The 27,333-nt window shown below is 39.7% G+C and overlaps 1 protein-coding gene across 1 annotated transcript in view; it reads left to right on the top strand.

Moving 5' to 3' along the window:
• TTC37 (tetratricopeptide repeat domain 37) overlaps nt 1-25,981 on the top strand; it is a 76,052-nt gene extending 50,071 nt beyond the window's left edge. Inside the window, exons 28-41 of the mRNA XM_019532390.1 lie at nt 335-412; nt 2,858-2,982; nt 3,448-3,571; nt 5,826-6,047; nt 7,169-7,241; nt 7,885-7,938; nt 8,067-8,178; nt 10,904-11,032; nt 14,439-14,560; nt 16,060-16,218; nt 18,636-18,788; nt 21,227-21,357; nt 22,066-22,189; nt 25,222-25,981. Coding sequence (XP_019387935.1) covers nt 335-412; nt 2,858-2,982; nt 3,448-3,571; nt 5,826-6,047; nt 7,169-7,241; nt 7,885-7,938; nt 8,067-8,178; nt 10,904-11,032; nt 14,439-14,560; nt 16,060-16,218; nt 18,636-18,788; nt 21,227-21,357; nt 22,066-22,189; nt 25,222-25,299 — 1,684 coding nt within the window. The 3' untranslated portion in view covers nt 25,300-25,981. The remainder of the gene's footprint in view (nt 1-334; nt 413-2,857; nt 2,983-3,447; nt 3,572-5,825; nt 6,048-7,168; nt 7,242-7,884; nt 7,939-8,066; nt 8,179-10,903; nt 11,033-14,438; nt 14,561-16,059; nt 16,219-18,635; nt 18,789-21,226; nt 21,358-22,065; nt 22,190-25,221) is intronic.
• The last annotated feature ends 1,352 nt before the right edge of the window (nt 25,982-27,333 follow it).

Here is a 27,333-nt window from a genome sequence, read left to right as displayed (position 1 = left end):
CTGCTCATGGCTCTGTCCCACGCTCCACCCTTGCTGTGCAGTGCCTGCCCCAGCCCCACTCCCTTCCTCACCGCAGGGGCTTCTGTCTGCTCCCCTACACCCCTTCCCTTACCCCTTCCACTACGGTACACTTACCAACCAGACACCACTGTCCATGCTGCCGGGCCACATATCAGAATCGGCTCGGCATCGGATGATGTGGCTCATTTAAAAACAGCCATTGGTATCAGCCCAGAAATTCACTGCACCTCCAGTTGAAATATATGGGTATACAGTGTAACAGTCATTTTGTATGTACCCTTGAAAATATTTGTACTTCACATCTGCTTTCTAGGGCAGTATCATTATTGAAGAACTCCAAAGATAAAGAGAAGTGGAACATAGCAATGCGAAATTATGGTAGATCACTGTGGTAAGTAGTTGCCATTTTTAAATTTAATTTATTATTATAATGCCTAGGAGCCAGTGTGGACCAAAACCCCATTCCGCTGGGCACTGTAAAAATTGGGAGGGAATTGGTGACTGCTTCAGAAAGTTTGATTGACATAGTAGTTATTAGAAATTTTGATAATCCAAGAGTAAGGCCTTGTATTCATGCTAAAAAATATTAGATCTATAAAACAAGATTTACAACACTGGTTTACTGCATCCTTTGTTTAGTGGTACAGTAGTCATCTTTAATCTATTGTGAGCATAAAATGTAGTGTTTTAGTAAGTTGTTTATTTTTACATGCATCTTCATTAAATCATTTCTGTTGTTCTGAGCTAGAGCTGTACCCAAAATAATGAAAAGTAGTTAGCTGTAGCATAACATTGTCTGTTCTCCTGTAGCTGTTTAAAGGAAGTATAAACTGTCCTTTTTCTCATTTTGTTTTTTTTCTACCTGCTGTTTGACTTGAAATATTCCCTTTCTTTTTCCCCATGCAATCCAGTTTGAGTGCAAGTAGCTATTTGTTGCAGGCTGTCACTACCTTTAAAAAAAATTTTTGTGCAAGTGGGGGTGGACATTGTTATGAACTTCTAAAGGTTCCCCATACTGGACTCTGAATTGTAGCAATCTGAAATGAAATTCTCCTAAGAAATCTCAGCAGACAGTTTATCCTGTATTCAGAGTTCCTCTGATGGAGTTGGTTGACACACACTTTTCTGGGGAAACAATCTGGCAAGACTTTTATGGTGTCTGCCTCATTCTTGATATCCATTCATGTTTTTCAGAACTTGGTCTCAGGGAATGTAGAAAAAATCCTAATTACTAGAGGACAGTTGCAAAGCATGCCTTCCTTTTTAGTGTAGCTTCAGCTGTGTTGTGCAAGGCTTGTGAGGTTAACTCTTCTTGGGAAGAAGTACCTATCTCCAGGCTCAATCTGAGGATCAGAACCAGTGGGATCATTTCATGGGCTTGCCTTTCTGTAATTCTTAATGACTCTTTAGTTTTCAGAGATGGTCTTAAAAATTGAGATAGCAGGTATCACAACAGTAGAGTTGTTGCATACGTTGAGACAAAATGAGACTAACACTTGTATCTATACAGCAGTTAACTGTTAGTTAGTTTGTTATTTGTTGGGTTATTTTATTATTCAGTCTAGCGTCACTTCTGTAGTTACAGTCTTGCATGGAAATTTTGCCAGGGATGTGGGTTTTCTGGAAAAATTTCCAATGCCCCAAATAGAGCATGATCTGATTTAGCAGATCTGGTTTCTGTTTATTTGACTTGTATTTGGTAAACAAAGCTAAAAAAGTACCCCCATGTTAATTTTATGTCCCAGTAGCCACAAGTATTTGAAGAGAGTTATTTGATTAGGAAAAAAATGAAATACAACACACTTAATGTGGTTTAAATGTTATGTTCAAATTCAGAGCTTTAGGTGGAAAGCAATTATTTTTATTGAAATACTTATAAAATGTGTAAAAACAGTACACAATAGCATGTAATTCCCTTATATTGTTTGTTTAAATTAAAGAGAAAAAATGAAGACAATGAAAACTGTTGTCACACTAATTTTAGCATGCATGATATGCCATGCTTTGGTTTTGATTTGACCTGCACAGCCAGTTAGGTGAATTCATAACTTGATTTTTTGGTTTATGATGTGAATGTATTTGCCCTCCTGTTTACAAACCAGTAAAACATATATACTCTCTTACACACTTCCTAGGAATAATAACCAGAAAAATATTAATTACAACTTCGAAACTGCCAAGCTTGCCTAACATTGTATTGGCATCCATTCATTGTTACTAATGAATTTTATGAAACAATGAATTTTTTAGAAATGGAAAATTTCCCCCAGAAGAAATAAAGCACTGGAAAATTTTCTGTTTTGGGAAAATTTTCTGCCCCACATCTCTGAATCTTGCTGTGATTCCTCCCCCCCCCCCCATCTATAATTAGGCAATATCTTTGTATGTTTTGCTAATCTATGGATACTACCTGTTCTTAATATAAGTACGCTCATGTTTTTCAAATATTGCACTTTATCTTGTGAGCACTCATCTCAGACATTTGACTTGCATGTTAATATTTCTGAGCTGGTAGCAGCAACTTAAAGCTGTCATGCAGCTGAAAAGGGGTTGTGAATATCTGTATTACTAAGCTGGTACTGCGTCCATGGAAAGATCTTGACAGAATAAAGAAGTATCAGTATTTCTTTTAAACAAAAAACTGATTGCTGCAAACTTGGTCACTTTCCATTAGCATTGTCCAGCTCCTAAAGACGGTAATTAACGAATATAAAGTTATGACTTGTACATTTATCATATGGTACTTATTATGTTGCTTTATAAATTTCATCTGCCTAAAATTAATACTGAAAACTTTTTGTGGGTCACATCTAAGTGTATGTGTTTTGTTTTCTAGTGGCATAGGTCAATACGATAAGGCCATCCAGGCTTATATGTCAACTTGTCTCAGTGAATTTGATGACCTTGTAGGAATAGCATTAGCTTACTTCAGAAAGGGGCTTCTACAGGAAAGTATTAAAGGTAGGTGTCTATTCATTTAAATCAGGAAGTTTTTAAAGAGTTTCAGTATCAACTGAATGCAGAAACTTTAAATAATCCTAAATTATCAGAGAGGATTTCTTAAATACACAGTGGACACTTCTTTCCATAGACATTCCATTATCAGTTTGTGTGTGGTTTTTTTTGTTTGGTTTGGTTTTTTTTTTTGTTCTTTGCTTTTATTACATTTTTAAAACGTTTTAGTAGTTGCAAAGTTTGAACTTACAAGATGTCGGGGGGGAACAGATTTACACTTGTTTGTGCAGTTTCAACAGTGTCCATTTGTCCAACCAATGCACTAAGGCAGAATGTTACTATGGAAAAATGTTACTGTGGAACCAGAGACTGTATATATGCATAGTATTATCCTTGTCATTTCAGAGACCTCTTACATTTTATTGCTGCTTTTCTAATTTTGAAACTTAATTCTGAATTTAATGTTACCAGCCTATGAAAAAGCCTTGTCCATTGCTGAATCTGAACATGACAAAGCTGATATCTTAACAGCACTTGCAATAATAGAATACAAACAGAATAACGTGGATGCTGCAAAGACACTGCTGTTTAAGTGGTATGTGGTGGTGTAAACATATATGTGCACTTGACAGAATTTAAATTCTTTCTAAAAGCTTTAAATCTTGCAAGCTTGTATCTGTAAGGCGGTATAGGGACAGAAGGGCTGCTAAAGGATTAATCTAAAAACAACTAGTTAGTCAAGTTGATGGCACATGCCTATGTACTCTGCAGTTATGAAGACTGAGGTTGTATGCATTTGTCTCTAAATGTGTATTTGCTTGAACTACAAATATGTTATTCACATTTGATTTGATTTTATATTGTTGTTACATTCCTTTCAAAAAAACTTCTCTTCTAAATTTCTTCAAAAATACAGAACACTTCTATGTAGGGTTTTTAACCTTTCCAAATGCCAGAATATTATCCAGCTACAAGAAAGCTAGCCAATTAAACTTATTTTTGTTTCTCTGTAATCAAAAATCCCTTGAAAAAGTGTTCAACATTTTGGCACGGTGTTGTGGTAACGTAGATTTCATGCGTAGGTTTAACAGTCCTATTTCACTTCCACACTTCTTTTTAAGTAGCCAGGTGTTTTTGTTGGGTTTTTTTAGTATTTCAGACCGGATTGATTGCCTTATCTGTTACTGGTCCTTTTGACAACTAGTAGGCAGAAATAAGAGTCCAGTATTTTTGTTCTGTCAGAGTAGTCTGACAGAAATTTGGCCATATTGGCAAACTCTGTCTTGCCAGCAAACCTATCGAATTACTGAAATTGAGGTCACAGATTAATACACTTTTAATTTTGAGTAATCCTGAAGAATGATTAACAGGATGTGGGAAAATGTTGCTGGTTAGTCATGGCAGTGTTCTTTCTATTTTTATCATGAACCTTAACAAAAAGAACTTCCTACATAATATTTGTCACTTGTATTAAAGAAAACTGGTACACTTCAACTGTAATATTGCAATAAATTCAACACTGAATATAAAACAGTCTCTAAATTTTAAAACAGTGGATTGGCAGTGATGCAAAGTACTTCAACATATAGTCTTTTACTAGAGCTAGTATTAAAGGGAGTAACTGTGATTTTTAGAAAAGAGAGCTACTCTTCCGTGATTCTAAGAAAAGGGACCACAGGTGAAAAATTAAAAATAACCAACCTTTTATTTGTTTGTTTTCCTCCCTGCAAAGCTTGGTAGACCAGAATGTTGAATCTTTTTTTTTTTTTCTTTAATCTAGTGCATTTAAAGCAAAAATAATATGTAGGAAATTGAAATCTTTGATTTAGGGTTTTTTGGTTTGTTTTGTCTTTTTTTAAATAGAGGCCCAAACAATAAGTAGGGCCAGTTTGTGTAGGGACCTAGTTTTTTTCCACTGATAAATGTCTATAGGTAATGCCATATTAGAACATGATCATCAAATAGGGTATGTACTCTGTCTCAGACCTTACGTAAATGCCATTAGGTTTTATAAAATGTATCTCTGAATAACCAGGGTAGTTTTATTTTTATTATAATTTTTTTTTTTGTATAAGCTTTTATGTACTAAAAGAAAATTATTTTTTGAGTTAAAAAGGGACTCAGTCTTGATTTTGGAGACAGAAAGTATGTCTGAGTTGGTACCAGTGCACACTTAATACATTCCATCTAGATAGAAAGTTGATGTAAAGTCTTCCCTCCTCAGAACTGCTTTTGGGAAGAGTGAAGTATATAGTCCATTGTGCACAATTCCATATTAATAGATGCCCTTGACTTTGATATACATAATCTTGTGACTATAGTGGAACAAAGGTTTCTCTGGGGTAAGAGGGTATGGCAGGCAGTGGGTAGATGTAGAGGGTTGAGAACGTGTCCCCATTCTAGAGCGACCATACATTTGAACACCTGTCCAGGGCATCCCAGTGTCTTGAACAAAATGGGACAAAAGTGTTCATTTCAGAGAGACGTCTGGGACAGGTGTTAGGACAGTTTCTCATATCCTCATCAGCTGTGTTCTGCATATGCATACACACACTATCCTTCTGTGTGGTGCGCTCGGCTGAAACTAGAGTATGTAGGCAGCTGAAGAACACCGATCTAGTTTAATCCAAACTTTTGTAGTGGGGTTGTTATTGTTATATTAGTTGTAGGAGCCAAAGTGCATTTTTTTTAATAGTACTTTCAAGAGCCAGTCACAACTTTCAGTGAATCTGTGTACACAGATTGCTCTTGGGACACTTGGATAAGTAAAAATTGACAAACAGTCCTACAGTACTGTTGATAAGTACAGCTTTTATTCCACAATAACCCATCTTCCATTGCATTTACAGCTCTATATTAAAGGAACCCAGTACCGAAAGTCTGCAAGCACTTTGTGCTCTTGGGTTGGCAAAACAAGATGCTACGCTAGCAACAGCAGCTCTTAAAGAACTACTAAAGCATGTAAAAGGGAAAGATCACTTATATGAGAGATGCCTTATTATATCTGCTGTATATGCACTGCAAGGCAGAAACGTGGGAGTACAGAGGCAAGCTTCCAAAGCTATCCATACGTACGTGTTCTGAAATTTTCTTTATTAGTAAAATCCAAAAATTACCCTCTACCAAAAATTAGTAGAATCCAAAATTACCCAGCAGGAAGCTGCTACTGGAAGGGAGTGGGGGGGAGAGGGGAGAAAGGGGCTGTGGGTTGGGAGTGGGGGGCTCTGGCAGGACTGGGGCATCTGTGGCTTCAGAGTGAGAGGCAACAGCATGGGCAGAGGGAGGGCACTGGTATGTCAGGGCTACTTGGCACCAGAGTAGTGGGGGAGACCACAGCTGGACCTGCATCCTGGTGAGTAAAAGGGGCAGCTCTGATTTTTCCATGGTTAAAAAACTCCCCAAATTAAATGCCAAAATATATAGTTGCTTTTTACTTTATTATAATGATTGAGGCACTGGTAGGTTTCCAGATTGCAAAATTGTAAATATATCAATAAAACATTGTGTTCAACTGATATGCTATGTGTATATATAAAAAAAAAAAAAAAAAAAAAATCCAAGATACTCTGATTTTAAAAAAAAAGCCCAATCCATGTTTTACATTTAAAGAGAAAAGAATGGGATCCCTGCTGATGCTGTAGGAAAAGCCCTCTGCATTGCAGCAGGGTTTCCCCTCCCTCCTTGCAGTGTTCCCTTAGTCTTTTTCTAACCTAATCTTTAATGACCTAGTGGGCAGTTCATTCTATTAGCTGAATGTTCTTACAGCTAAGCACTTTGGGAGGTTTTTTGATTGACTCAAATGTGGTAATAGTGGTAATATTTACATAGTCTAGAGCATCAGCACAAAATGCCCTTTACAACTATTGTCTCTGAAAGATTTTCAGACGTTTATCCTATTTCCTCTCTTTCTTCCCTCCCCCTCTTCAAATTATACTAAAGTTCTTTTTCCCTTAATGCTCATCAGAAGAAACCTAAACTTGTAGTATAAACTTCATTGAAAAGTGTTTGAATTTGCACAGATAGCTCTTCATTTTAATTCACTAGCCAAGGAAACTTAATGCCTGCTGGGTGTGGGAGGGAAATGCAGATTACACAGTTTGAAAATAATTGCTTACACAGTGTAACAAGCAGGGTTCACATCTTGTACTGTTTGAGGCAGAATCATTCTAAATATCCTTGTTGTCTCCTGTAGCAATCCAGATAATTCTGCCCTCTGGTCTCTCTTGTCTCGACTAGTTCCTCTCCATACACCACAAAATGCAAAGGTGAGCATGTTAGAGTGGACAGTACAAGTTGTTCAGCGTGAATTAACTTTTTGAAAAAAGTTCAAACCAAAATTTGCCTAAGCTGTTTTTATAAATGCCTGCTGTATACATATTTTGTAGACACTGCAAAGTCACATTAATACTTTATCAACTTTTATGCACAGTTGTTTTTGCTTACTCTTTTTAGTTGTTTTATTCCCCCACACACACCCAAGGAATCTGATTTGTTTACAGACAGATTTGTTGTGCACATGTATTTTTTTTTCTAATAAGCAGAAGTGTTTCTTAACTTATTTGTTTGCTACCTCAGCTTCTAAGATAACGTTCACTTTGCTTTCATTTGTAATAATTAGCTGCAAAACAAAATGCAAGGAAAAGCATCTGTATACTAAGACCTTTCTTCATGGGGCAACAGTTAGAGCTCATCAATAGTCTTGTTAATCTTCATAATATGATAATTGTTTTAGATCAGTTATGGGAATATGAACAAGAGAACAGATTTCGCTGCTGTGGAAGGAAAAATACCTGAATGTATGCTTTTTAGTTTACATTTGTTCAAAATTTAGTAACATGATCTAATTTTAATATGTCCTGTAAAAGTGCTGCATTCATTATGTAATCAGTTCAATATCTTACCTTACAGGGAGGAGCTGTGGCAGGAAGTATTGCTCGGATACTTGATTTAAACCAGGGAAAGGTGTGTGGCATGTTTTTTCATCTCTTTTCATCTCTTTAAATAGACTTTCTAATTCCATAAATAACCATAAGGTGAATCATCTTCAATTGCCAGATACTTTTTTAAGTATCTTGTGTTCTCATTTGTAGAAAGCCTTACTGAATACTGCAGTTAATCAGCTGGCAGCAGGCTGTCATTTAATTGAAGATGAGAAGAACAACCCACTAAAGAATATCCAAAAGGCAATTCATCTCTTTCCAGGTGACTTAACTCTTCACTAAAATTCTCAGTATTAATGCTTTTGTGGAAAAACTTCTACTTATGTTTCCTCCAGTCTTTTTAGGAGAATTCTTTTGATCAGGTATTTTGCAGTAGAGTAATTAAGGTGGGATGAGTGGGGCACCAGGCACTGATTTAGAGGGGGCAGGTAATAGCATCCCACAGGGCTGGAAATGGAATAAGAAATATGCCAAGTGTGAACTGGAATTGGGTAGGTAAAAAGAATAGGATTGGGACAACCTTGTGGTGGAGAAGACGGTTCTGGCACAGTGAAAGTCATGGGGCAGGGCGACAGTGTCTGTCTACACGAGTGCACTTCTGGTCAGTCTGGAATGGAATCCAAGATTCCTGCTTCTCATCGGATTCTCTCTGGTGTTAGCAAACATCCCTGAAGCCCTTTGGCAAAGTGTAGCTCATTCCCTTTAACTTTTTGTCAGTTGCTCAGCAGTACAGCAGATCTGACTGTTCCACTACACAAGTCCTGCTCATGAATTGTGAAATAGAAGCACACTAAAGCTGGAAAATACCTGAAAAAAGGCCTTCTTTTACAGCCTCAGTGTGGTCCTTTGTGCATCTACCTAATCATGTACCAGCACTCTCGTTTCATTCCATACAGAGGATGGGCTCATGGCAGAGATGAGTCAGGCTGTGTAGTAAAAGACTGCACTCTATAGGATCCCTGCGTGTTGCCCTGTATTGGAGGTGTACAAACTCCCTGATGAGGAAGCAAATAAAATCATATTCCTTGGAGTTATGTTTTGTTTTTGGGTTTTTTTAAACTTTGCCTTATTTTATGGTGATGCTCAATGTATGGCTTAATCTAAAACAGGTCTCTGCTAGCATGTACAATGTCAAACTTCTGTAATAGCATAATGAGATGGATTTTTTCTCCACCTAAGGCTTGGTAGAAGGAAAAACCTGTTCTAAGAATATAAGGGAGTCAATATAAATGTATGAGAAGTTTAGAGGGGGTTTTGTTTTTGCACCCTCACCATGACAAACACAAAATTCTTATTGTAAAATACTCATTGCTAATGGCGGTGCTTGACCCAAAAATAGCAGCTCAAATTTCTAACTTCATCTGGAGCTTACAAAGCTAGCCAGTAAAAACCAACCAACCAAACAAACAAACCATGGGTTCAGTTGCTTGGGTTTTTACTCTACACATAAACTGAAAAATTTTTTAGCCATTGCTCTGACAAAAAAAAAAACAAAAACCCCTGTATAATCTCTCCTTTTAAACCTTTCTTTCAGGGTAGAATTGCACTTGAAACCTTTACAGCTTCCCTGTAACTATTTACAACGAGTGTTGTTCAGATACTGATGAAATTTTATTCAAAACATGCAGGAAGTGAGAAAAATCACTGTGTGTGGCTTTTTCTCCCTTCTCCAAGATTTTTTTTATATCATGACTTAAGTATTGTAGCCTCCATATCTTAATGAATAACCTATGCAGAACTGTGTACTTGAAGGGCACAGGGTTAGAAATAATGCATATTCAGTACTTTTCCATAACTGGATGGCTCTATAATAGAATACAGACTTAGGCTAATGTAATTGGTTCAAAACCAGCAGACCTTGTCAAGGACTGCATTTCATTTTTCTAGATGAATGTTGTCCAGTGGTCTATGGCAGTGGTCCTCAAGCTTTTGGCTCTGAGCCAGAGTGGCACAGGGCTGGTCCTGGTCCATAGGTCAGATCAAGCCCTGCATGCTGGGATTGGGGCCCCAAGCTTCTGGCACTGCTCCTGTCCCCATTCAGCCCTGTGCACTGGGATTGGGCACCTGAACCTGTGTGGCAGGGCTCTCGTCAGGTCCATGTGGAGACCTGTTGGCCAGATCTGACCTACAGGTGAGAGATTGAGTGTCCCTGGTATATGGCCATGTACAAATTATCAGTATAGCAATGGAAAACTTCCACCACTGGAAATTTCCAAGAAAGAGAACAATATATCTGTTTAGTCTGCAACTGTCCTCTCTTCCCGTGCTCCTTGTGCTTTCCAAAGACTAGTGTGATCCTGTCTGAGGAAAGCATGGGCTGCTCCAGTTCACCTGTTATCAAGGGCACTGCTAGTACAGGGGTGTTTCTTTTATAGTTAGTGTCCAGATGAATTTAAATATCTGAACCAGTAAGAGTCACAAACATTTTGTTGCTTTTCAAGGTAAATGCATTTGTCATAACAAATGGCATTTGGCAAAAAGTGTTGGAAATAGAAGTGGGAATGCTGTTGCAGGCAGAAAATGCTAGAAAGCAGCATCCCAAAGCAGACACCAGATTGGCTTTTGCTATTTATTTCTCAGTTTCTGAGACTATAATAGACTTTTGCAAATCTACAAACTGCTTAATTTCTCTGCCAGCTTTTTCCCTTTGTATTATGGCTGTAATACTTACATGCAAGGATATTGAGCCTAAAAGCTTGCAAAACTGTTTCAAATAGAAGGTGCTACTACTTCAAAGCATTTATATCATTCTGCAAACCTTCCTTTGATAGAATATACTTATCCATTTTCAGAATTGGTCTGGGCCTTAATTTACAAAGACTGGCTTTTCCACCCCTCTCATTAGTTGTTGAATATCCTCAAGGATCCATTGGCTTATTTTAGTATAAAATTTATACTAGACTGCTTTTTCTCTTCACTTCATATGGTAAGGACTACTCCAAATGGCATGCCAGTGTTTTTACAAAATGTGCCACGTTATTTTTCAGATGACCCTGCAGCCTGGGCGGTGCTAATGGCTGCCTGCCATGCTGAAAACACTGTTGTCTGCTTGAACAACACACAGCTTAGGAGAACAGATCTGGAAACGATGCTTGTAGCCACAGTTTCAGCCAAAAGTAAGTTACAGTAGACATTTCTGAACTCTCTCATAATTTGACAAAGCAAACTTCTCTAATGTTTTTTGAGTTGGCAAATCTGTTTTTAGTTGACAGTTTAAAGGGAATCACTTAAAACTTTCTCTCATTACTCAAGTACAGGCTGATAAAGTAACTAGTAGTGCAAAGCTTTGGTTCCTGATTCAATTTGGCCCAGTTCAGTGGCTGAATCTCTGAATCCAAATTGAATTGGAGGACCCTTTAATGTCTCCGAATCAAATTGGAACCCTCCAAATTAATTCAGAGATTTGGACATAGAGACAGCTTTCAATGGGTGCATGGAGTGTCCCACAGGAGCACGGGGGGCTTCCCAGTGTGCTCGGCAGCAGACCCAGAAGTGGACCAGAAGCACTTCCGGTTCACTTCTGGGTCTGCCAGCGAGCGCACAGGCCCCCCCCTTGCCCCCCGCCCGCCCTCCCATCCCCCCTGGCTTGGTGACTGATGCTTTCTGGGTCTGGCATGGGGGGGGCACCCAGGGTCTCTGAGCTGGGGAGTCACGGGGGGTGGGGGGTGCCAGTGCACTCCCTGGCAGACCCGGAAGTACTTCCAGGTTTGCTGCTGAGCATATGAAGGGCCCCCCCATGTTCCTGTGGGATGACCAAGCATCGCAGCGATCACAAACTGCACTGGTACTTTCAGAGTATGTAGAAACAACTTTTAAAGCTTTTAAAACAGTCTGTGTCTGACTCACTGATTCTCCAAATTAGCATTGAATCTTCAGATTCAGATTTGGCTGAACTGAATCACTGTCTCTGATTCAGTCAGAATCCAAATCGAATAGGGCCCGCTTCACACACGCCTAGTAACTAGTGCTTTTAAGTGAGCATCTCTCCTACTTCCAGTTTTCTATATAGTTTTTCCTCATTTTGTTCCAGAGATGTGAAAGTGAATGGATATGGCCAAATACATTCGTTTTGACTTGTATCAAATAATGAATAGATGTTCCCAACGTCCGTGTGGGTCAAAGCAGGTGTTTCCCTCCCTCAGTGATAGCTAGTCAGCACTCACCTCTGTATGTCAATAGCATGCATTGGTTGGTTACTGCAGGGTGGGATGGCCCTTTTTAAAGGTTTTGGGCTCAGCAACCAAGGCAGCTGAACTAGGTTTTGCCCACTTTACCAGGTAAAACAAAGGATACAAGCGTCAGGTGTATGTGTTGGGGATGGGGTGTTGCTTGTGTTTAAGAACTAAGATAGTTAGATGATATGCCATCACTGGCTGTGATTCCCTGAAGAGTAGACTTGGGATCAAGCAAAGTCATTGCACCATATGCAGCGAGTGGGAAGACCATCCAGCCTCAAGCAAGAAATCCCCAGAGAGCTTGGGAAAGTTGACTATCTAAAGAGGTCTAAAGGGAGTCCGTATAAAATGTATGAAATTTTTTTGGGGGGGGAGGGTGTTGTTTTTGTTTTTGCACTCTCCTTTCCTTTGGAAGGAAAGTTCTTTTCTGTGGCAAGGACTAAGGCTTCTTCTACATGTTACATGCGTTTTGGGTAACTGTGCAGTTAATTTAGACCAGCTACACATGCAAATTAACTACCACACCATAAGGTCCATCCAGCTATAAAGTTAGCCGGAAAATGTGTAATAACTTTATATCTGGTTTCTATCCAGTTTTAATTTGAATATGTAGCAGGGTTTATGCCCCTGCAGTTGGGAGCCCCACCAGCTGACACCAGCCACAGGGGTGCACTGTGTGCTGCCAGGGCTGAGAGTAGGGTCATGATCAGCTGCAGGACTCGGCTGTGTGGCATTACAGAGGTGGAGAGTCTGGCAGCTGCTGGAGTTTGCTACTTGCCTGTGCAGGAGGAGCCTGAGATGGTCATTCCAGGCTCCCACTGCACCAGCAGTAAGGTGTGATAGGATCTGATGCTAGATCTCACCATCACATGTCTTGCCACCCACATTGCCCTTTTACCTGAATATCTAGAGGGGCCCTAAGAAACCTGTGCTAGTGGTGATGAGCCAGCTAGGAAGGCCAAGTGAAAGAGTTGTCTATTTGCAGACTTCTACACACAGGACTCCCCAAAAGAGAGAAGCTAATCATAGTTTGCAGGATACAGCTCCCCCACTTGAGAAAGAGAAAGAAATAGGAACCTGAGCCAGTAGCAGGGTATGAAATGAGACCAGGTAAACCTGCCACATGGACATTAACCTTTCTAACTACTACCATTCAGCTAGGAGCCAGAGAACTTATTCCTTGTGTCTCTACGTAGCGAGGTTTCTAATATTTATCTACCTCTCTCCCCACCTCCTCCTGCCTCCCAATACGGATCTTTTCATTCTGTTCTCTAGAAGTGAACCCAATACATCTTTCTGGCATCTGTGTCCATTTTATGAAGAGTGCCACAACCATGATGCATATGTAATGTTTTCTACAGTCTCTCTCATTTTTTGCCAGGGATGGGAACAGTTGTAATTTCTGTATGTGTGAAATTTCATATGAATTTCCTCTCCAAATAAAAATAGAACTGTTTGGATTTTTTTTCTTTTTGGGGGAAGTGGAGAATACTGTTTCTTCCTTTCTGCTTTTCTATAAATACTCTAACAGATTTACCAAGTTATATTCTTATATTTGTTTAAAATTTGAGACCTATTTTAAAAGTTTAAAATGCACTTTCCAGAAATAGCTTAGAGTTAGTTACTATTCTAAGCTTAGAACATAAAGAATATTTTTATAAACACTGCCCAAGAACTATTCAGGACTTGGTGAACTGACACTGTTACCAATAGCTCACCAAGAACTATGATTTTATTAAATGAACTATTACATACATTGTGCAAATGTGCAGGCCAAATAAGGGTCAGGAAGATTTGAGGAGAAGCTGAGAATTACTTCAATTTCATTAAATTCTAGCTAATTATGAAATACTTTGGATGGTAGGATACAAGGTCAGAGCTTTGACTGTTTTTAAGAAATCCTGAGCTAAGAATCATGTAGCTTTCAAAATAATTCGTTTAAAATGCTGCTAAGAACTACTGTCTTGTAACGTTTGTTGAATGAACTCATATATTGTTAAACCTGTCCAATATCCTGTTACATTGTTGGTAATGTTTACTTAAAGGGCAACTTTAATTTGTAGGCCTGACATTTAGCTGACTTAGAAATTTGCAAAACTTTTATTCAAAAGGACTTTTTTATTGCCTCCTAAAAGTTAAAGCATGATATTTAAAATGGTGCTGTTTTTAGTTTACCTTTTGCCATTTTACTATGCTTGTGAAAACTAGGAAATGCTTGCTTAGCCTCTGTGACCTAACCTCATTATGAGGTCGCCTTTTAGTTACTAAGACTTGGGTTGGCCATGTATTAAGGTTATAAAGCAGGTGCACCAATCCATTTTTGATGCATGTTTATACTTGCTTACAGTTGCAGGAAATAATTTTCCAGCAAATTACATCCAAGCTCTTGAAGACTGGTCTCTTTGTCAAGCTATTACTGGTTTAAAAGAGATGGGTAGACTCACAGAAGCTGAGGCTCTCTGCACAAAGGTAAAGTTACTTCTGCTGTTGGTGCTTGGCACAGTCATGAAACAGCAGTAATTCCTGGGTCCTGTATGTAATGATAAACTGCATAGGAGCAGCAGAGTACAGTCAAATATGTAACAACTGCTGACTCCTTTGAGAGAGAAACTTTTTAAAACTGACTGACTAAATACTGTATTTACTCACATGTGCCACACACATTTTTGTTTGTTTTTTAAATCCGCTGCTGCAAGTGGGGATGCATGTCTGTTTGGAAATGCAGAGAGCTGAGGGCCTGATTCTGTGGGAGCCAGAGTACCTTTCAAGTTAGATGGGCTGTCAGTGGTGCCTGTCAGGTCAGCTCGGGGCCCACCCAACTTGAGAAGAGGGGCCAGGCAGTTCACCTCCTTCAGGATTGGCCTTCAGCTGACTTAATAGGTGCTGCTGGTCAAGCTAAACTGTCACTCCTCTTCTTGAGCCAGATGGGCAGCCAGCAGTGCTTGCCACGTCCTGCAGCTAGGGGTTAACAGAGCAGTCACAGGTTTTTGCGCTCCTCCTACTGCAGCTGCCTGTTCTATCTGTGAATACTGTACTTGCCAGTATTTTCAAAGAAAGATGTTTTTCTTCATTTCATCTTTTAGAAACTACGTGCATGTCTTATTCTGGGACATGTAATATGTGAGAACATATGGTGATTACTCACTACTCATGTTCAGTACACTAAAGCAGAAGGACTTGCACCTGACCTCACACCCACATCATATAAGGTTATCATCTTGCTTGTGTCCAAATAGAAGTGCAGCTGGTGGTTATGGAACATGACTGCCCTTCTTAGTATTGTTCATGTTGGTCCTCCCCTCTGTAGCCCAACCTCACCTTTCAAGTTCTTGCTGAACAAGTCGGATATCACTAGGCCAAATCAGAGGCATTCACCTGAATCCTAGCAAGTATTAACACTGCTAAAGAAATTTTTAAGGAATTTCTCCAATTTTAGGAAACCTCTTATTGAAGCTTCTGTTTTAAATAACCAGACTAATCGGGAGAGGCTAGCCTGAAAACTCACAAATTGCTCAGGATATTCTCACTGCCAGGTCCATCCACATGACAGCTCTGTGTCATCAGGCCAGCTCTGAAGCTCTTTATTGTTCCACTTGCTTCCAGGCACTGTGGATTCCTTAGTCGCCACCTTTACATTCTCCAGTTTCATAAGAAAGCTAATTTTTCCAAACCTCTTCCAATGTAAGAGGCAGGTTCTTTTTAAGAATTCCCTGTGAGGCCTGAGAGTAGTGCATGTCCCTTGCCAATTTCAGTGTGCGATACCCTAGACTTCCTTTTAGGAATATCCCTTGTGTGTAGAAAGGTGCAGGTTAAACCATGACAAAGACCTTGCTGCAGGTTGAGTAGGAGGCGAGGGTGGGTTTTTCTTTCCCCATTTTGCATTGTACAGAGAAACATAAAGAATGTTCATATAGTTCTTGAAAATGTCATTCACTTAAACTCATTAAAAACTTTGTTTTTGGTTTCAGGGTTTAAAAAGTTGTCCTGAGCAGCCAGCCCTGTTCTTACTTTTGAGGCAAATTCAGTGTAGGCAGTTGTTGCAGTCACATAAAGAGCTTCCAGATACCGTCCTGGAGGAACTCCGTAAAACGGTCATGACCAGCGGCTCTTCAGTTGCAGCTTGGCATGTAAGTCCATGTAGTTTACTTTGACAGGAGTACATATTGAAGCATCTGAGCAGAATGGTCATTTTGGAGTTTAACATGCTTCTCCTGTGCTTGCTGACACCTAGTGAGGGAGATGAGTAATTGCTAACCATCTTGGGTGAACCTGATCATTTGTGCTCCCTCCTCGTGTCAACAAGTAAAGGTCTCTTTGCAACAGCTTTCTCTGAGATGACAGAGGCAGGAAAAGGATACATTTAGAGGTTGACTTAATGAATGGAATTTGTCAGGTGTCATTAGCCCTAGCTTCTGAATCATAAGTCTCCAATTTAAATATTTTCAGCTTAAGGTACCTTAACGTACATTCCTAGGAACAAATAAGTAATTTGTCCAGACAGTAATGGATGTGTTCTTACAGACCAACACTGTTCCTCTGCTTTCTTTCTGCTTGTTGTTTTGGCACAGAGTTTCTCTCCTCTGTTCAAATTGATCCAGGCTCCCTGCCCCCCCAAGCTTCCTCCATCATTCAGGTTAGGCTCATATCAAAAGGCTTGTTCCCTCCTTTCTTCGACATCAGGAGAAGTTTTGCATCTAGCAAACACTGCTGCTGCGAAAATGCTATAACACAGTAGTGATTGGCTCATATTTTAACATCAGGTTCTAAGCAGCAAGCAGGCCTTTTTGACAGTCTGTCACTGTCAAGGGAGAAAGTTGCATTGTAATTTTAAAAATCAGTCTTCCTGCAATACAGGATGATTGGGTAGATTTTTCTCCACTTGCTCTGCTGCTCTACAAGATGCCTGGTGCATTTCTGTGGTTTTTTATCTTTTAAATGAGCAATGTTGTAATTTAGAAACTTGTCCAGAAAGTATGGCACTATTACAGTCACTACAAATTAATGAAGTCAAGTTAAGCACTACAGTTTGACAACAAAGCAAGGCCATTAGACCTCTTGTATCAGTGACAAGGAGGATAATGCTGAGGTGTCAAATCTTTAGGCCATTGCTGCCTTCTTCTCTGGGATGTGCAGACATCATTTATGCAAAGGTTTGTGGCTCGTTGGATTTTTTTTTGAGGGTTTGTGCTTGTGGGACTTCATGCCCCCTGTATCAGGTGGCTGAGCTGCCTCAGACCTGTAGCTATAGAGCAGTGGTATATGAACAGCTTCATGCAAGGGTGACATCATTGCCCTTTTGAGTATAAAGACAAGATCTTATGAGAACAGTATTGGAGAAATGCTTGTTGTGTCCATGGTTTTTTTGGAAAAAATCCTGTAGGCCCTAGAGATTCTCATCCTTGCACATGCAAAGGGTGAGTTGAGGAAACCCCTTCACACTTCAAGGAATTTTTTTCCTGGTCACATCTGGCCCCTAATTTGCAATACGAAACATGTGCAACTTCTTTTAGTCTTTAGGACTTAATAAGATGAAATCCTCAGTGCGTCCTGTATAAAGGATTATCTTAATAGAAGTCCTGCACTTCTGTTGGGCCAGAACCTTTGTACTAGAGATTGTTTCAAATGTCAAGAATCTCTGACAACTCGGACCAGTTTGCAAAGATCACCAGCTCTGATATGGACTTCTTTGATTCCTGCTATAGCCTCTTGCAGGCTTGAACACCATTTTGCAACATAGATGACTGACGACCATTTTTATTCTGGGATGGTCATTAACCCTACTGTAGTCCAGATTCAATTCTGAAATGGTGTGTGTGGAAATGGTTTTGCTTTACATGGCTGCCATATCTGCTGATAATAAATTTGTCCTTCACACTTCTTTACAGCCTATAGGGTTCCCCAGGAGCCAGGGTAGTTGTTTTTTTTCCCTCTATAGGAAGCCTCCATCACCATGGGTATCTGAGTCTTGTTTTAATAAAGCTAATGGTCCCTCCTGTGAGTCTTTCAGTAGTATTTATCCATCTAAATGGCCTTCCTGCAAAATAATCTCATCTATTAGGAGAGTTAGAGAACTAATATTTTGATAACCACTTCTCTACTCTGGTATGCAAGAACAAAGTTACCAGGAAAGCCCATTCAAACTTCAGACATAAGGTGAGAATCTGAGGCTACCATATCTGTATCTTCCTCTTTGTGTTTTCTCTACTTAAACACAGTGAACTAGGAATGCCTCACAATGGTCCAGTGGAATCATGATACACTAATCTCCTTCAATCTAGTATATAGAGTCTGTTCCAAAGGAAAAGCTGTCAATAACCATTGTTCAGGTGGTGTTTCTCACCCACACTCTCACTCCGAGTGGGAAGATTCAAGCTCTTCTGGCTGAATATACTTTTTGAGTAACTCATGTAGGTTGGTACCAGTGATTGTGGGTTAATAAGTTAAATGAAACAAGGAAACTATTTTTTTCTGTAGTCAAATATTTTAAAAACATTTAAGTGTTTGGTGGGTCATTAAAACAGAATGTCCTGCTTTTTGTTTTCAGTGGCTGGCAAAAGTATATGAATCTCAGAGAATGATGGTTGCAGCAGAGATGTGTTACAGAAAGAGTCTACAGTTGGCATCACAGCAGGGTAACTGGCATGGGAAGCTATCAAGTCTGCTCAGGCTAGCAATGCTTGCCCTGGAAATCTGCATGGTAGGTACATCACAAGTATGATGAAACTATTTTAAAATGAAAGCCATGTAACGTAAGGCTTCTGTACTGTCATTTTCCTTAGTAATTTCTGAAGTCCGTGCATAAACCATGTGGATCCTACCCACTCTTTGAACTACTACTCTCAAACTTTTGCCAAAAATTCAGTTCTCATTTTGCGATAAGGATGAGGAATAAAACAACACTGACTTTTAAAGCTTTCCTACTGCTTCTTGGACTTCTTTCCACAAGTGCTTTCTGTCTTTTAAAAAAAAAATGGATTGAATAACCAAAGCAGGATTAATTTTGCCTCTATGCCTTTTTTTTTTTCCCCTAAAAATATCAATGTCCATTATTCAAACTTACCCTTTCAAAACTTTGGAGTTGCTGATCATATGGCCCTGTCTAGGTAATTGGTTTTATTATTGTTTAACTTCTTTGCTAATATTTGTGTTTTGCCAGTGAATTTTGAAGTACCCTGGTGTAGATGTGGGGCAGTTGCCTTTAAAAGACCTTTTTTTTTTTTTTCTCCTGTGGAACTTTAAAGCCTAAAGAAGATAAGTCTATCCCTTGCCCTTTCTAAGGACCGTAATAATTAGTTACAGCAGAATGCACCTTAAACAAGATATAGGCTGCTATTATTGAAGCTTTTTCTGGAGGTGATGTACAGTGCCACCTATAAGCAGTATGGGACTTCTGAGAATGCATTAACTACGCAGTAAGATAAAGCGTGCCCTGCTTGGTTACTGCTGTTTAGCATCAAGAAGAATGTCACAGCATTCATCTCTTCAGTAGGTGAGAGAACATTAGCTAAAAGACTTACCCTAAAGAAAAAGCAAAAGGTGTTTTGTCTAATGTCCTAAATGCTAAATGGGAAAGACAATTTAATGTTTAATTGACACTAAGTAGACTACCTGATTGATCTTGGCTAGGGGAAGAAGGGTTTCTCAAAATATAAAACTAAGCTGTCTTTCTTCCTGATCAGTGGGAGAAAACTGTTTAGTAAAAAGTACCATCTGCCTCCAAAGAGGAAAACTTTCCAATAAAAGTACCTCTCCACATGATTCTGCTCTCATTTCTGATAACTTGTTCCCCATTTCAAACCGCCTGCAGCAAAAATTGCAGCCATAAAATAACCCGGTGTAAAAATAAAATAAAATAAAAATAATTAAAAAAAAAAAAAAAATCTTATGGCACAAGGTACCTAAGCACTTGGGTTACTTTCAAATCACTGCAATATTTGAAACTGGTGTAGAATATTTCCTCCTAATCCATCTTCATAATGGCTTTAATTACTTGAAGCAGATAACAACTCTTAAAACAACTTTCTATCCATGTTTTAGAATACAAGAAGTGCTATACTGGGTCATCCAGTGCTTCGTCTAACCTACAATAGTGTTTCCACTAGTAGATACTTTTTGTATGCCCCATCCATATACTATCCCTCTAGAGTAATTCCCTCCCTTGGCCATTATGGATTTAGAGCTGACAGAGGATACATACCTTACTGTTTTACTTAATAGCTCCTACTGGATTTTGTCTTCGTTAACTAGGTCAAAAAATGAATTAGACAAATTCATGATCTGCCTCTGCAAATTCTTGTGGCAGTGAGTTCCACAAGTTTAACTATGTACTGTATGTATAAAAAAAAAAAACTTCTTGTTTTGCCGAAAGAGCTGTGTGCAGGAAGGTATCTGCTCTGTCTGCTGTCAACCTGAGTCTACTTAAATTGCATCCAGTTTATGAACAGACCGCTTACACATTTTCCTTGGACCCCTCCAATGTAATGGCTGTTTCTTGATTAGAAAAATAACCCCTGGTTTGGGGGTGTGCTTTGTTTGAGGTGGGGGTGCTTTCCCTCCCCCTCACCCCCCCCCAACTAACCATCTTGGTGAGAACCTAAGCATTTAGTATATAAAAACATTGATACTGTACCATGTTTGGCTTGTTTGCATATTTCACTGAATTTAATAAGATTTTACTGAATGGTGCCTCCATTATGAAATGCAATTCAGTTTGATATTTTAACTTATTACTGAACATAGGTGTTTGTCAGCAAGGTTGATGCACGAGTCACTCCAAAGTAATCTGGCAAATACCTGTCAGCTATACCAAATTGTCATACATCCTAGCTATCCTTTTAAAAGAACATCATTTTTTACAGGGGAAACAGTCACTCCCCAAGTGAATGGTAATGGACCTTTTGCAGGGCTGCTCAAGAGGTGGTTGAAAGATAGTTCGGGTTTTCTAACTTTCTTATAGTATAAGATTTAGGAAGATTTTTGGTGCAATTAAACTAACATTTTAGCTTTCCTGACTCCCAGAATCAAATGTCAATATGAGAAAAGGTTTACAAGCAAATATTACTTATACACCACAGCAAAGCATTTTGATCACATAACGGCTACTAATGCTTTTCTTGCTATGTTTTTGGCTTATAGGCTAATGTTTCAAACGATCACTGGCCATCTTTAGTGCAGGAGGCAACAACCGAAGCCTTGAAACTTTCCTTCTGTCCTCTGGCAGTTCTTCTGCGAGCACTGCTACAGTACAGTCGCAAGATGGGAGCAAGGTATGTATTCTCTACAGTACAATGTACCTCAGTCAAATGAAAGCAAAATGGTATGTTGGTTCAACTTTTTAAAAGCTGAAAAATCCATTGAAATTTTGCAGTAGTGTTACAGGTTGCTGACGAACATTCTTTTTAAAGGTGCAATTCAAATTGATCCCTTGTCCCAACAGTTGTGCCTCCTGCAATGCTGCATGTGCATGGTTGGAGGCACAATTATGGGATCAGGGATCAGATCCTAATCATATCCTATTGCCACAGGGAGCCCAGGATCATGATCTCGGGCTCCCCCTGTACTAGCAAGCTGGGTGCTCAGTGCTCCCAGCCATGGGAGCCCATTGGAATCCTTTGTTCTGTTGCAGTCCTGAGGAAGGTAGGGGTGCCGATCTGCTGGCAGGCAGTCCCAGACACAGGAGCACTCTGGCCATATGTTCAGTTTTAAGATGTGACAGGAAGCAGCGACTGGATGATTGTTACACAGTTGATCCACTGGATCATGCTGCAGAAGATTGGGAAAAGCTGTGTAGTATAAGGGATAGGAGATTTAAGTTGAAGCTTAAATTTGCAGAAACTGATGGAGCTTCCAGTGAATGGCTGGTGTGTGTTTTAATGCAGCAAGACATTTATTTGGTGTGATTAGTATGAGAAGTCATGCATGTTACTGTGACCAAACCTCTTGATTTGATCACTAAATTCCACATTTATTCCTAGGGAGACTCGTCGGATGTTGGAAAAAGTTGTGTATCAGCCGGGGTATCCAGAAACTATAGTGTCAGTTGCACGCTGGTACCTCCTAAAACACCTATACGCCAAAGATGATTATGAATTAATAGATGTAAGGTGCATTCTTTTTATTATAAAGCCTGTGAGATGCAATATACTCATAAACAGTGAATTTTGATTTGTCTCCTGTGCAAAATTGTCTAGATCCAAGGATCACAAATGAATTTCAGGGATCAGACTTTTTTTTCTTTCCATGCATTATACTATAGAGAGTGGACTTCCATGGTGTGTAAATCAGTGCAGACCTTGACTTGAGGAACTAAGTGAAGGGCTTGTAGGCCTTCTTGGTAAATATTAGCCAGAGATTAATTTCTAGTCTGTCAGTATCCTGAACACTTTTCTAAACTTTGACATTGAGCATGTAACTTATTTTGGCAATAGGGTTTTGGGTTTTTTTATGTCCAACAAAAAAACTGTTAGAAAATGAATACAGTAAATCAGATTACAGTAGGTTTGTTTAATGTGTAGCTCTAGTTTCAAGTGGAATTCAGTTCCCAGTAATGCCATTATTTTAATGTCTACCAGGGGCCTTAGAAGTTACATTAGTGTGCCTCTCTTCCTTAACTTCCTAGCAGGTTGAATAGGAATAGTTTAGTAACTTTTTTTAAATGAAACATCTGTGCAGTAACTCAAAAGATGTAAAGCACACTAAATTTCCTCGTATCTCCAGTTTTTAACACATGCACACTTCAATTTTGTACAAAACATGTTTTTCAGGGCAACATTTCCTTTGCAGCCCCCATGAAGAATCAGGACTGCTTGTTGTTCTAAATTTAAAGTGAAACCCTGTTGTACTAAGCATTGCCCAAGAAATAGCAGAGTTAATTTAAATTGCACTTTTTGGAAACCTGGATTGAGATGATGCTCTTAAATGTTCCAGCTTATTTTCTCAATGTAACAATTTAAGATAGGGCTAAAAGGAAGCAGGTGCTGGATTAAGGAAAGCCTTTTTTTTAACATCCCCCAGCTTGTGGGCCTGATTTTGCCTTTTTAAGGAACTTTCTGCCCCTACCCTCTCCCCTGGTTCACCCCCACTCTTCTTCTAAATCCATATTAGACTTCCATAGCCTTTTCATTAAGCCATTGGACTTGACTTGGCAGACCAAGGTGCACTTCCTAGCTCTGCCACCGGTTTCTTTTCTGACCTTAGGTAAACTGTTTAGTTGTCAGACCCAGATTAACAAATACTTCCGTATTTCAAGCGAGGCTAAACATTGATTTGGAAGCAGTTGGACTCACTGCTACATTGTTAAGACTCTTATCATGGGAGAATGCTTTTTAATCCAGGCATTAAACTTTGAAGCTCTATTTTAACAGCAGTAAATGAGGTGCATGTATGAATTGGTTTAGTTGGTTTCTTGGTTGCTATATCCTTCCTTTAGCTGTATGTCATGGTGCATCTATCTTAATGCACATCCTTCAGCTTGAAATTATTAGCACTGTTTCTAGTAGGGGTGTGCGAATAGGCCATATTGGATTGGGATTTGGCCCAAATTGGGAATTGTGATTTGATTCATTGATTCAGTTCACTGTCCCAATTCAATTAGACTGAATCCAAATCTGAAGATTTGATGCTGATGCAGAGAATCAGCAATTTGGCCATAGACACAGGTTTAAATGTTTTCTTCTACATACCTCGAGGTACCAGGTGCAGCGAGTACTTCCAGTCCACTTCTGGGTCTGGTGCTGAGCGTGCTGGGGGACCCCCCCCCATGCATCCCTAGCTCTTTGATTGGCTGCAGGGGGACCCTGGGTGCCCCTCCAGACCCAGGAGGCATGGTGGGGGCTCCAGCGTGCTCCCCAGCAGACCCAGAAGCAGACTGGAAGTGCTTCCAGTCCACTTCTGAGTCTGCTGCCAAGTGCACTGGGGACACCCCCACACTCCTGTGGGACGCACTCTATCTGCCCCATCATCTCAGCATTCACAAGCTGCCTAGTACCTTGAGGTATGTAGAAAAAACATTTAAAGCTGTGTCTATATTTGAATCTCTCCAAATTGATTTGGAGAGATTAAAGGTTCTCCTGATTTCAATTCGGAGATTCAGCCACCTAATTGGGCCAAATCTCCGCCGAACTGAATCGGCAACCAAAACTTGCACAGCCCTAATTTCTAGTACTGGGACCACTGCAGAGCCAAGAATTCCTAGCACTTTTGCTGTGGTCTCCAGGGCTGGTGCACAAACATTTTGTTCATATTTAACTCTTTTCATATTTAACTCTTCAGTCAAAGAAGGACTGAGATGAAACTTCTTCCAGCTACCAGGTTATTGATGAATATAGCAGCATGCATTAGAACAATAACATTTTGCTTTAAGTGACTTGGACTTTTGGAGAAAAAGTAGTCTCAATATAGAAAGCAACATTTGTACTGAGATGTCAGTACTTCCCATGTTAGACTTGCATTTTGAAGCTTGTGACAAAAGAGTTGGCAATACTAGTAGTTCTGTTGTACTTTCTTCTGGGTAGTAGACCGCAACTAAGATTGCTGAGAAAAGCAATAAAAATAGCTAGGAGTTGGAGGGATTTCCTTAAAAGGGAAAATTTAAGACATACACATAGCTTGACTAAGTGATTACAGGAAGCCTAGAAGTGCCAGACAAACCTATGAATAGCTGAACACCAAGCTGATAGAACTATTTGAATAGAAGAAAGGCTTCTAGTGGGAGTTGGTCTTAAAATTAAATCAAGAAAGGGTAAATCCTAAATGAAAAGTCAGAGAACTTTTGACAGTGCTGTATAAGAACAGCTCCATCATGGCATATAAAGTGTAGGCCTGCCAAATACCAGTAAACTGGACTGCAGGGAACAGTCTTGCATTGACAGAGAGAAGGATCTCTTCAACTGAATGCTTGGTTCATTGCTAGTATGGAACTTAATTCTCTTCTCCTGGTGACAAATGGTGATGTCTTGTATTGCAAAGGTCTGCAGTGTTGAGCTGTATGCTGTAAGCAAGCTGATGCATAATCCTGAAGCATTTCATTTGAACTCTGGCCATTTGGCTGTTTAGGATAGCTGGGTAGAAGAGATTAAAATATATTACCACAGTAGCTTGCTAATGCTGATGCTTCTCTTTTATTCCCTCAGGTGCTTATAGCAAATGCCAAAGCTAATGGAGATACTAGAGCTCTGGAACTAGATAAGAAGTTGTCGGCACATTCCTAGCCTGGACTTCCTTTAAGTGGGACAGCTGCCTTTTTATTTGAGGGAAATGAAAGAATTTTGAGATGGGCCTTTCTATCAGTCTGTCTTTGATTTTAAATGAACATGACTCGTCCATTCTTCCCTGTCCCTCTACCCACTTAAATTTATTTAGTGATGCTGTAATGAAGAGTGTATTTATCCCTGTTCTTCATGTATAACTGCCAACAGAAGTGATTTTTATTTTGCATCTGCTGCAGTGGTGCAAAATAATAAGGTACCTTTTTTTAAAAAGAAAAAAAAAAAAACAAGGCCTTAATAGTTGTCTAGGTAGTATGCAAATGAACTGTTTCTGCTTTTCCTAACTGTTGTAACATGCAGGAATCTAGCAATATGCTTTTCACTACAGTTTTGAGCCCTAAATGTATCTGCTGATTTACTGACAGCCCAAAAATAGTTATCATTACAACTGACTCCATTCAACCTTCTTGTCTGCAGTCTTCTACAATAAATAGTTCAGGCAAAGAAAAATTTGTGCAATCATCAGGTTTGTAGTCACAAATGAGTCTGACTTGTTTTTTGTATTTATCTTTTTGGTAACCCGGCTGTTGACCGTTTACTTGAATTAATCATGACAGTGGTTCTTGATACATGATTTTACTTTGCCCATTACTTGCATGTGATTAAAAAAAATGCAGTTATTCTAGAATGTCCTTTTCATTTCTTTCCAAAATAAACAGGTAACTTAATGTGCAATATGTACACTTCAAATGTTCTCAACTTTTGTGTCTGAAAAGGTTACCCAACCTGTTTCCCTTATTGGAAGGAAGGGCTCTTCTGACCAGCAGTATTTCCTTCCTTGCTTATCTTCTGCTCTTACAGTCTTCTACCAATTGTCATGTAAGATGTTCTTTTTCTTAGTGGTTCATAATGTAGACTGAACATGTAATGTTGCACTACCACTATCCAAAGCTCTTTCATGCTGTCTAGTCACCTAACATATAAAAACAATTGCTGGATATTTTATGATCTATTTACAAGTCCAGATTCACATGTGTGCCAGCAGTAAAGCAACAATCACTTAAGGATTCTCCTGCTTTGTGCCATTAACTCTAGGATTTTAATAATTATTATTATGATCTTTCTACTTTCCAATTGTGGTATAGTAAGCCAAGCTTCCTCCACATAGCTCTTTTTGTTGTTTCTCTCCCCTTAACAGCCTTCCTGAATGCCATCTTACAATTCTTCATTATTGCAGAGACTCCTGAAACTCCCAGTTGGATCTGTGGCACATCTGAGGTGGGCTCAGGAGCCTGCCTGGGGGGCAGGGAAGGGGAGGTAAATGCTCAGCAGCCCCAGTGGCAAGGATGCCAAAGACCAGAACAAGCGCCTCTACCTAACAAGATGACACAGACAGTCTTGAATTTGGGCTGGGAAGGGACATAGCACAAAAACCCAACCTGCAAGCTAGCTACTGAGCACCAAGACTCCTCCTCAGACTCTTTATGAGATATGATCCAAAGGGTCATGGCCACCCCAGAAATCTTAATAAATAAACAAAGGCATGAAGCTGAGGACATTCTACCGAGCCAGGAGTTGATGCAGGCAGTCTTGAACTCTCATCTCTTCACCTCTGAGTCACAAAGCCCAGCTCAATGTCCGAGACCTTTTAAAAAGAGGCCATGCACCTGGGAGCCTCAGCTCAATGGCTGCCCACTTTTTAAAAGTTCCATGGGCAGACACTGGGGCAAAGACATCCAGTATTGGGGTCATGATGGTTCCCATACAAGAGCTTTCCCCATCTATACCATACCCTGCTGCATGTCCTGGATTAAAGAGGTGTCTGGTGTGAGCAGAAGGAATGGAGGAGCTCCATCATCCCCAGCTGTTCATGCTGGGTGCCTCTTTTAAATGGACCTGTGTAAAGAGGTGCCTATGTCCTGGACCCAAGAACAGGTAGTGCTTCTGGGGATAGAGTGGAGGGTAGCCATGTTCAGGAGTTGGCAGTGCCCCCAGCCCAGTTCCATTGATTGAGGAGGGAGTTGCTTTTTTCCAAAC

The sequence above is a fragment of the Crocodylus porosus genome, unplaced genomic scaffold (genome assembly GCF_001723895.1).
Source record: "Crocodylus porosus isolate Cpor-Errol unplaced genomic scaffold, CroPor_comp1, whole genome shotgun sequence".
In the NCBI taxonomy this organism is placed as follows: domain Eukaryota; kingdom Metazoa; phylum Chordata; order Crocodylia; family Crocodylidae; genus Crocodylus; species Crocodylus porosus.
Note: the sequence above shows the minus strand (reverse complement) of the source record. Positions and strands in the feature narration are given on the sequence as shown.